General features: G+C 40.8%; 1 protein-coding gene across 1 annotated transcript in view; it reads left to right on the forward strand.

The window, feature by feature from the left end:
• The window catches only part of LOC147708721 (uncharacterized), a 228,112-nt gene that overhangs the window by 23,268 nt on the left and 192,764 nt on the right, over nucleotides 1-12,080 (forward strand). The window contains exon 8 of the mRNA XM_086927369.1: nucleotides 5,271-5,342. Within this exon, the coding sequence (XP_086783495.1) occupies nucleotides 5,271-5,342 (72 nt within the window). The remainder of the gene's footprint in view (nucleotides 1-5,270; nucleotides 5,343-12,080) is intronic.

Genomic DNA, 12,080 nt, shown 5'->3' on the forward strand with positions numbered 1-12,080 from the left:
TGCCTGTGTGGGAGAGCTTCCTTCAAGTATTGGCCTGATGAAACGCTTGTCATGTTTTGGTATCAGTCCAATGTATTTTGTGGTTATGTATATTTCTTGCTGTTCGAATTTGTTTTGGAGAGTGTTTAAAAAAAAAATCTTTTGTTTTGCTCCTTTACTGCTGCCATCATTATGGAGTGCATAAAGCTGCGCTAGATCTTGTGAGTGGTTGATTGAGGGGTAAAGTGTCAATTGCTTTGCTCAGTAATTTTTTTAAACTGCAAACACTTGCAGTGTTCAGAGTTTGGATTTTCTATTCTGACTTTATTATATGGCTTTTGAGAGCCCTCTTTTCAGGAGGGGCTGCCTTAGGGAACCTAAGGCCCCTCCATACATGACTGTGATGTTTCGGTGCAGAACCAAGCGCCTTTTTAATGCATTGCCAATGTTTCAACTTGGCCATGTGCCTATTGCATTATATTGTAACTGCATTTGTATAGCGCTTACTACCCTGATGAGGCGTCAAAGCGCTTTTTCGACGAGTAGCACGCTACTCCGGGACCCATAGAGGATTAGTGTTGAATTAGTATCGTGAAACATGCATGTAAATTTTAAGTGGTGGATAGGTTAAGCAGTTATTTGTTTTCGGAAGAATAGCAGAAGGATAGAAGAGGAAAAAGGGGTTTATATTTATATAGCGCTTGTTACCCCTGATGGGGTGTTGAAGCATGCTACTTCTGAAACCCATAAAGGATTAGTGGTGAATTAGTATTGTGAAATATGAAAGTAATTTGAGTGGTGGATATTACTCAGTTATTTGCTGTGTGAAGGATAGCTGAGGGATAGAAGGGGTAGAAAGGTTTTCATTCAAATAGCACCTGTTACCCCTGATGCGGTTTTGAAGCACTTTTTTTGGCAAGTGGCATGCTACTCTGGAACCCATAAGGATTAGTGTTGAAAGTTAGTATGGTGAAACAGGAAATTAATTTGAGTGGTGGATATGTTAGTCAGTTATTTGGATTGAGAAGGGTTGGGGAGGGGTTAAAAAGGGGAAAAGGTTTGCATTTTTATAGCACGTGTAACCCTGATGGGGTGATGATACGCCTTATTGCCAAGTAGCACACTATTCTAGAACCCATAAAGGATTAGTGGTGAATTAGTAAAGTGGATATGAAATTTGAGCAGTGAACATGTTAGTCTGTTATTTTGATTGAAAAGGATAGTGGAGGGATAGAAGAGTGAAGGATTTTTTTCTTTTTCTTTTGTTTTAGGTCATAGCAGTAGGAGGAGGCTTTGGGTTGAGTAAAAAGGGTTTTGGAGGGGAAGAGTCAGAGGGAAGAGTTTAGAAAGGTTTGTTTTGGGGATCGGTATAGTAAAAAAGGTGTCAGATGATGCAAGGAGGGGTAGAGTAGGAGAGAGTCTAGAAAGGGTTATTTTGGGGATCATAGTAGTGGTATGGGGTTTGGGATAAATGGGAGAGTGGATGTAGAGGATATATTGATAGATTTATAGGTTAGAGATAAGGTAGTGCATTGGAAAGAGTAGTAGAAAGAAGTTTGAGATGAGTCAGAAAGTTGGGCTAGAAGATATATTGAGAGAAGTGTAGGCTGAGATATAGGGTAGTGCATAGGAAATACTAAATTAGAAGAAAGTGATAAATATATAGATCCATAAGTACATTGAAAGTATATAGATGCATAAAGGAGGTAAGTATATGTAGATTAAAGCTATTGATAGAGGTACAGGATGAGAAATAGGGTAGTGCATTGGAGATGCTTTTTCAGGAGAAAAGTCAGACACACAGATCCAAGTACACGGAGGTACATCGATGCACAATTGAAGTAAGTACGTGTAGACCAAAGATGATTTTTTTTAACAACAAAATTATTCTACATGTTTATACAGAACAATACACAAAGATAGGTACATAACTACAGTGAACATAAATGTTTATATACAGAGGGATATACTGTAAATTTCTGTTTGCTTATGGTGCTCATGTGGCTAAGACTCAATTCTTGAGTAGTTTTCTGAAGATAAGATGGTTGTGGGTGGATCTTATGTTGGGGGGTAATGAGTTCCATAGCTTGGCTGGTTAAACACAGAAGAATGTGCCACCTATGTTTTTTCTTTCTTGTATCTTGGGATTTTGAGGCGAGATGCCTCTTTAGAGAGGAGGTTCCTTTGTTGAAAGTGTTTGGTGATTATATTCCTGATGAAAAGTGGTCCCGTTCCATGTATTGCTTTGTGAGTGATACTAAGTAGCTTGAACATGGATCTTCGGGCAACTGGTAACCAATGCAGGTCTTTCAAGGCAGGTGAGATGTGGTCTCGCAGTTTGATATGCAAGAGTAGCCTGGCAGCCAAGTTCTGAATCAGTTGTAGTCTTTTCATGGTCGTTAAAGGTGATCCGTGGTAGAGGCTATTGGCTTAATCGAGTTTCCACAGAAAAAGGGAGACAGTAGCTCGGATTTTGTGTGGAAATCCCAAAATGAGGGAAAATTTGTTGCAGGGTTTTTCTAGTGACAAAGCTTGATCTTGCTAGTTTGTCCACTTGGGCATTCATCGATAGCATAGAGTCCTTGGTAATTCCTAGGTTTCTTACTTCCTTTAATACTTTAGGCAGTGATCCTAGTTCATCAGGCCAGGCGACTATGTATTCTTCCAAGTCTTCATATACTTTTCAGACAGCACAGCTCAGAAACTGAAAGGTGTAACCTCTGCTCACTGCCAACTATAAATTATGCTGTGAGAAATGCTGAGTTATTGATATACATTGTACACAGTGCAAAATGCATATAAGCAGACACATGGTTCTCCGTTGTATTTTTATGACAACTATATTCATGTACAAACATAGCATAATTGGTTGTTCTACAGTGTTGAATTTCCTTTGATTCCCAACATGTATGATTCTGTTACATGACAACCCTGAAAAAACATGACATGGTATTTAAAAAGTTAACATATTTGTGTAGTGCCTATTTGCTTAGTAAAGTATATAACAAAACGTAACATAACATTACATTGGATTGACATTTAGGAGATATACACTCATGGGAGCTTACAACTTAGGGGGCTTAAAAACCACATGTTCTACCTGGCCCAGGGTGCTGATAGGTATGACTGCTGCATGCTTTATGGGGTCATATATTGCCTACGTGATGTAGCCATTATACTTCTCACATGTGCCACTGTCTCCAATAAGGCTGTTTGGGCCAAAAGGGGGGCAGCACAGACCACAGACTAGCTTGTTCGTGTGAAACAGGCTGCTTTATTGTAAACAGGCTCACCTAACATACAAGTTCCCTTGGCCTGTGACGTACAAAACAAAACCTCACTAAATATTGTCTTCCTACTTTACCCCCCACCCCCTCCCCTAAACATGTTCCCCCTGCAACAATTATAAAAACAACTTGCAATTTCCTAACCTTTCTACAACTAACTAGGTAAACTTCTTATGTTCTTTCATAACTGTAACTATACATCATTATACCAAAACTGACCTAGGAAAAACGCCCCAAAGAAATATAGCGTACCAATCCAGCACTTGTTCCAGCGACAACACCAATACAAAATCCCCCCCCCCCGATGCACCTGCTCCCAAGAAAACTACCTTGCTGAAAAAGTAATGAGATTTCCAACAACAAACCCCGCAAAAACCAACCAGAAGTTCGTTCCCTAGGGAGGGGGGGCGGGACAAAGCTAAACTGTCCAGTGTCCTCCCTGACCGGCTATTGTGTCACAAACACCAAAATGGTGGCTTGTGACACAAGATGACCGGTTATAAAACCCCCAAGCGCAAAACTAGCCCAACCCAAGCCCAACATGCTGAAAGCAAGCCCAATGGAGCCCAACCAGCCCATTGGGCTCTGGCTGCCAAGCCCAAATCTAGCCCAGCCCCAAGCCCAACAAGCCCAACGCCAGCCCAATGGAGCCCAACCAACCCAGTGGGCTCTGGCAGCCCCCGGCCCAAAAACCCCTGGGGGGGGGGCAGGCCTCCCGCTGGTCGGCCACCCCCCCAAAGCCCTATTCTCTGATGTGGCTATTCATACTGGTCCTGCCTCCTTATAGCTGCATTGTTACATGCTGCTAACCGCACAAGGCCATTGTTTCCCTATGCTGCCTAAGTGTTGCCACTGCCACATTTCTGTCGTTGTTTGATTTGTGATGGACAACACAAAGCTCTGTTTACTGGCCATCTTCAGATACCGTATTGTTTTTAGACATTTCTTATCCTCATTTGTTTGAATTTGTATACATCTGTAAAATCTGCTTGACTCTCACATGTTTATCTCCCTGGATTTGCTTTCAGCACTTTAAATTGGCTGCTTGGAGCAAGCTCTTTTTATTAGGGAATGGTTGAAACTGCAGCTGTTTGTAATACCTATTATTACCAATGTTTCAAAATATACATAGAGCAGATGTTGGCTTCACCCAATAGAGTACTTCTCTTACACCTCAGAGTACAGTTGTTTAGTGTATTATTCTGCTTCCTATGCAGAGTTGAGTGTTTTACATATCAAACATGCACTATATCATGCAGTGGCAGCCGGCATGGATTGGGGGAAGAAGGAAGGGGAATGTAAAAAAATGTAAATAAAAACCAGTAACCTTATCGCCGCATCCCACCTCTCTGCTCTGTATCTGTCTGTTGGAACAGGAACCAGGAAGCACACCCAGGCTTTCCTGACCAATCAAAATGCAGCATTGCAGCATTGTGATTGGTAAGCACCCAGGCTCCCCTGACCAATCACAACGCTGCAATGCAGAGTTGCGATTGGTCTGAGTGCCGTGGTTCGGCACTCAGACAGGGACTGGTGGCCTGGGCATGTTCTCCGTCCAGGCTGTAATGCTTTTAAAAGCAGTGGGGTGGAACTCCTCTGCCTTGGCACAGCAGCTCCCACTGAACTCATGATACATTGAATTCTTTATCACATAAATCCATTGTATATCAAAGCAGGCCTTTAAAAAATATTTTAGTCAGGATTCAAAATGCAAGCCAAACCTAATGGCTATATCATTGTTCGTTTAGTTTCCGTAACAAAACTATATTCAAATGGGCTGGAAAAATAAACATAGCTATTAAATGTATCATTCCTAATGACTATGATGAATATCCATAGTCTGTGATCAACTTAATCCTCGGGTAGAGTATCCATGGGACTCTAGAACAAGTATAAGAGATTAATTTTCTGTCTTCCGGAAGGGAGTGTGGTATATGGTGGTCCCTCGATTGGATCCGCCAGTGTTGAATGATTGACTGATGCCCTCTTTTGGTATCCTCACAGAAGCCGCTGGGATCTGCACAGGATAAAATCCAAAATAGATGTCTTGTACCTTATGGTGGCCAACCTGAAAGGGTAAGTGGAAGGGGGTGTGAGTGAATGGGGGATGCGAGTAATTAACAAACTGTCACTATTGTCCTCTGCTAGTAGACACACTATAAGCTCAATGTCATCCTTAGTCCCTGGGTCATGCTTCATAACAAAAGACCCTAGTTTCCAAAGTTATCATTTGCATGCATCGTCAACATGGCTTCAATGCCTTTTTATTATCAAATCAAATTCAAATTTAAAAAACATTATTTTTCCAAGATCATCCTCCTATCTACTAGCACATTCCCTGCAGATGTCACATTGATCCTTCCTAACCATATAGGCGTGCTTCATACTTAGGCCATGCCTCCCACTGCTCCTTGTTAGCCAACTACTACCTTTTCCTGTTTTTTCTCGTCATTTCTGAATGTAAGGTACAGTTATCCCTCTCCAAATCCTCTCTCATCTACCGGGCCTTATTCCTCACATCTTCACCGAAATAGATATAGAATAGAACAGATTAATCAAACAGCAACTATTGGTGATGGTGACTCTGAGGTCCATTTTACCATCAAGAGAGGATATTTGTACCATAAATCTACAGAATGTATATTTGGAAAACTAGGCTCCTGAGCACTCAAGAGGATTTCTCAGATCTAGATTGGTCATAGAGCATTAATTGAAAGTTCTCTCTTTTGGCCTGTGATTGATGCTTACAGTCCTCTTGATAGAGACAGTGCATGTACTTGTGAAGGGATACCTTATCTACAATGTCAAAATGGCTGTCTATTTTGAGAAAGATCAAGCAAAACGTTCTAGTGCACCCTAATGTGCCTGGGTTGTCATTGACTTGTGATTTCTAACAATACCACCACCATTTGAAGCGCTGTTAAAGATGTTAATTTTGAAAACATTACAATTGCATATGAATCAACAGTTTAAAAGATAATGAAGCATAGTGCCATAGATATAATAACCCTCGTAGGACCCTATTAGAGAGAGGGCACTCTTTTCCTTTCAATAGGTGTGCCGTGCGCAAACAGGAAAAGTGTGCCCTTTTATGAAGGGACAACGGTGAACTTGTGGTGCAGTGGGGGTAGCACATTCAAGTGAAATACAGAGTAGCTGTTTAAATGTTGCTCCCTGTTTCACTATGCAGGTGGCAACCCACCTGCACTTTTAAGAGGGATTATATATCCCTTTGTAGAGAGCCCCTTAAAGGCGGGTGCCGTGAGGGGTTGACTGGGAGGGGCCCATAGGAGAGTGCGCCACTGTTTTGTGGCGTACTTTCAGTGTGCCTCCTGACAGCTTCTTTGCCTTTGCGTCTGTGTACATAATGCGGCATCGGTGCAAAGATAAAGAGATTCCCTCATTTGCATGGGGTCCACACCCCAAAACACATGAGGGATCGCCCTCTAGAGATAGCACTGCCGCTACATGTACGCAGGCACTATCAGTATTATGGAAGGAGCCGAACAAGCATCTGCACCCCCTTATGAAATACCAAATTGCCCTGGGGGTGCACAAAGTGTGTGAGCAAGCCCGTTGCACCAAGGGGCTGCTTTATGTAACACGGCTCATGGTAGTAATAATCCAAAACCGATAAATATATATGCAGATAAGCATTTAGTTTCCCACAATTGAATTAAGCTGCTAAATTAAGTTAAAAAACACAGAGTAGTCAAATTCAGAGAGCGTGGAACACGGCAAAGACCTGAGGTTGACAGAACAGCACAAACGAAATATAAGTATTTATTGCAAAGGCCCCAAAGTGTTTAACAATGAAAAATTCTGATTGAGCATATGTAAGTAAAGTATTAACAATTGTGGAGGAGAAAGAACTGTATCTTTGCCCAAAACTGAGGTAAAATGTGGGTAGGAGGTATATGGGAGGACTATTGAGGGGGACAGGAGGGAAGGAAAGAAAAGGATAGAATAGGTGTGAACAGGGCTTCAAGTGGGACGAAAAAGCTGGGGGGTCTCTCATAGGGGCGTGATTGCCGTAATTAAGGGCGTGGCTTAAAACACTTAACCTAAAAATCTGTGCTCAGCATAGTGTGCTGCCCCACTGGTATTTTGCTGCTTCTGTCCATTCATCTAGATATATAACACAACAAGTAGCATTACACCTACAACAAGCCAGGACTATTGACATTGTCAATGGTTGTAAATTGCATAAGATAAATCACCAACAACTATGACTTTGTTGTATATAATATTGAAAATGCTACTGATCTTGTGTGTGAGGTTGTGGCGTAAGTCTAGAGCTGCCGACTTTAGAGCTGAGAAAGTGGGTTCGAGCCTGACATTGGCACAATATCCTTTGATTCAACAAATGAATATGTCCTTGTGTAATGTAACTGGTACTCATGTAAAGCGCCCCACGTTTGTGCTGTGTGCAACTGAAAACTTAGTTTCCTTGAAGTTACATCAAAAGCAGAGATGGCTAGTAATATTGCAGAGTTAAGTTATTTTTTTTCACCCTGAGGGTAAAAATGGAGAGCCCGATAGGGACCTGTCTTGGCACTTGCTATTAAGAACTGTCAGTGCTGAGCACTAGCAGGACCCAGCCCACTTAAAGTCCTGGGTGTGAAGGAGGGTGGGAGGAGTGATGTAGGAAGGCCAGGCGGTGGGGATGCGAATGGGTGGCAAGATCTTGTGGTAGCACATGCATCTCACTAGAGTCTGTGGGCAACCAGCGCAAGGATGTATTATCCTACAGTGGAAATCTTGGACACATCAGATTAGGAGGAAACTCCTAAGGAATATTATACAACATGTAAAGCATTATCGGCGAGCCTACCACAAGAATTCACACAGAATTCAAAAGAAAATTATTAACTGAAGATGAGCAGCAGATCTCAGAAAACAGAGCACACCTGAGTCCAACACTATCAAGTGAAATCTCTCTCTCACTATATATATGTATATATATATATATATCTATATATCTATATATCTATATATCTATATATCTATCTATCTATCTATATATATATATATATATATATATATATATATATATATATATATATATATATATATATATATATATATATATATATATATATATATATATATATATATATATATATCAGTCGTGTTAGCAGTGGTGTTAGCTGTGGTGATTTTAATGTTAGCAATCACAGAGCCAGTGCTCTCCTCGACGCGTTTCGCTCCACAGGCGGAGCTTGGTCACATGACGCGCCAAAAGTAGGTGTTGCATTATAAAGTGTTTTAAAAGCACAATCACCCATAAAAAAGGATGAAATGCAAAAATAAACATAATGTCATAGTAGCCGCTGTACAAACAATCATGACAAGTTGTATAAAATACAGACAAGATAAAGTGCAAAACAGCAGTGAGAGCGAAGTGCTCCTATCTCAGTTTGATAGTGTGGCCAAAAAGAATTCTCGCATGATGGCAAGTGCACGATCGCAGAGATTAACAAAAGCGGAATTATCAATAACAGGTTAATAGCAGTACAAACAAATTATCACCAGAATACAGTGCAAGTGCATCATTCAATGAAAAAATGTACAGAGGATACGCTAAAAACAGAGTTCATAAAAAGGTAAAGTGCAAATGCATTCAATATGGCCACCAAACTTCAAATCTGAATTGCCAGATAGAGAACAATGCACAGAAGCTGCTACATGCCACTTCAATTAAAGTGCTAGTGTCTAATGGGTGAAAAAATAATTAACTATAAAAAAAAGTGACTTAGGCGGCTGAGACACAAAATTATTCGACCTACCAATTCGTAGCAGAATGTGTGCGCCTAACAATCAACAATTTCAAGGAACTTTCATTTTCAAGTAGGACCAACAAAAGGAAATTACACTACAGAAATATATATATATATTCCTCCAACAGTAAATAAAACGATCATTCCGACGTATTTAACGCCACCAGATGCCACAGCACGTTATATATGTGGATATATGTATAGGTATAGGTACCTATATATATACACACACACACACCCACACACACACACACACACACACACACACACATATATATAAATATATATATATATATATATATATATATATATATATATATATATATATATATATATATATATATATATATATATATATATATTTATGAGGTACGTGGCGCTCCTTAGGCAACACGCAGCAAATCAGCCGATTAGTACACACAGGAACCAGCAAGACCCGTAGTTTGGTGCAAATGTTTTTATTTTAGTTTGTAGCCCAGCACCAGTCCGCCATGACGCGTTTCGGCTAGAGATAGCATTGATCACATGATTGACACATGAGCTAGAGCCACTGGAGACCAGTCTTAGAAAGGTCACGTTGCCTTTCCCTCTCTAGCTCCTCAGGGTCTATTTCAGCATTTATTGAAGGGTCATAAGCAGAGAAAGGGAAAAGGAAAAGAGATAAAGGTTATGGAAAGAGCACAGACGGAAAGACTTTGGAGAGAAATTAGAGTGGGTGGGTACAGAGAAGACAAAAAAATGGAGATGGAAGAAAAGAGAGGAAGAGGAGAGGAACCGGGCTAGTCTGAAAATATTTGCCTGTGCAGCTTTTAATTTCCAATCCAATCATGCGACCGGTGCCAGTAAGCTGTGATATGTTAAGGATTGTGGCAGAGATCAAGAGAGCAAAATGTTCAATGGAGTAAATTGCTCCTATATTGGCCATACATTTTCCATCCTAGCAGTTCCACATGCATTTTTTGCTCCCTATAATCAAAACATGCTGATGAAACACAAGGGGAAAAGTTGTCTCTAACTCTATTGTCTCTCATCGCAGGGGCACGGTCCTTTGAACTATAGTTGTCTGGCATGAAGAGTGTGAAAAGTATAAGACAAGTAAAACAAGAGCAATATTAGGCATGATTGAAATGGAGAATTGTTATTATTGCATGCAAATAAGATAGTGCTCTAAACAGACTAGAAACCTATGGGATTAAAACCTGGACATTGTTCCTTGGTTAGTCATCCATCATATGCCTTAGGTGAGCAAACCCTTCCAAGATATTCGGGCATGGATTGGCAAATTTTGTGGCACAATCATGGAAATTGTTTGGCACATTTTGCAGCATCTTATTTTGTTATTCTGCATATAATAATACCCCCCTTGGCCTGTTGTTTGCCCCTTGGGTGGTGGGCCCTAGATTGCAATCGGTAAGTACTGAATTCTGCTCCATTTTAGATGTGATAATAAGGAATCTATCAAAAGTAGAGAGGGAGGACGAGGAATAACTAGATTCGCCGTCCTTAATTATACAATTTTAGCAAAACAAAGAACCCAGTAAATTCAGAAAGGATAGCGATGGACATACCCTCCACAATAAGAGATAAGTTTTTCTTAAAGACCCCTCACCCACCAGGGTTGCTCCTTGGTGGCATGCTTCGTCCTTGGGGATCTTCCCGATCCGCTGCGGATCGAGGCGTGCTTCAACCAGACGGAATACGTAGGAAGCACTTTTTTGGTTTTTGTTCATGATGAAAACAATGTTGTGGGAGGGGAGTAGAGTGCAGGTGCTAAACAAATTTAAAAACACCTGACTAGTAGGGCACCATTATTTTATTCCCACCTCTAGTCGGTAAGATTTAAAATCAAGGGAAAAGAAAAAGAAGGAAACGGATATCAATGAATCTATTTCTTGCTTCTCTGGTCAACATGTTTCGAGCCTTGCCCCTATTGGCTCTTCATCAGGACCTAAGGAACCTAGTTATTATCGGTACCACAGCTCTAAAAGTTTCTTAATAGGAACGTATCAAGTTACAAAACCGGCAAATCACACAACCTACATATGATTTTATTCCCAGGATAATGTCACTGCATTACCATAAAAACGAGAAAGAGGGTAGAGTTTCAAAACATTAGCTGTGGCTGACACAAAATAAAGTTCAAAGCAGTGAATATACGAAACACCCAGGTGTATTTGTGCGTCCAAAATGCACAAAAATCAGTGGTTATAGTGTAGGTAGTGCGGAACAACCTTTAGCCTAAATGACTAACGAAAATACTTAACATTAAGATGAACACACTGAAAAAACATATGAAAAAAACATACATTTTAAACGCCGTTCTCTGGCGTCATGATCCCACTGGGGAGGACGATGCCTGTAGTCAAACCCTGCAAGACAGGAGGTAAAATGGCATTGAAACATTTAACGTGTATTTCCAAACAAAGGAGGCTGGGTCTGTTTGAGCTGTTGACCCTGTTGTGCAGTGTCCTAACTGGGAGCTAACCTGCTACACTTCATCAAGGCTGCCCTTTGCCACTGCATCTGAATCGGCTCACCGGGGACCGCATCCTGCCGGTGTGCATTCCAGAAAGGGTGTTTTGTGCCGGCAGGTAGCTGAGGACTTCCACATACATGTTTGAATTGCGGAACACTATACCGCTTGTGTTACTTTAAAACTGCACGTCAACTTTGGATCAGAATCAGAGCCATGTTGGAAAACTTAAGTGCTCATACACTTTTCTATATTCTCAAAAGCTACAAAACAGGCCATCTTGGGATAAATAATTGGCTACCAGCATTGCGAAAACATGAAAAAGATTCAGTGGACAAATAGTCAAAGAGTGAGATTTTGTGCATTAAAGAAATCTTCAAAACAAAAAGGGGGGCGGAAGGTTGGGGAGACAGTCCATGGGGGGGGGGGGGGGGGGGGAGAGAATTGAATAAAAAAAAACCTTGTGAAAGTCTTATTACCAGGTTACAAAAAAGGTCTTTATTGATCTAAATAGAGGATATTTCATCAACGGTCTCAAAGAAGAAATGAGCTTATGGGTAA

This window comes from Lissotriton vulgaris, chromosome 6 (genome assembly GCF_964263255.1).
Source record: "Lissotriton vulgaris chromosome 6, aLisVul1.2, whole genome shotgun sequence".
Lineage (NCBI taxonomy): Eukaryota > Metazoa > Chordata > Amphibia > Caudata > Salamandridae > Lissotriton > Lissotriton vulgaris.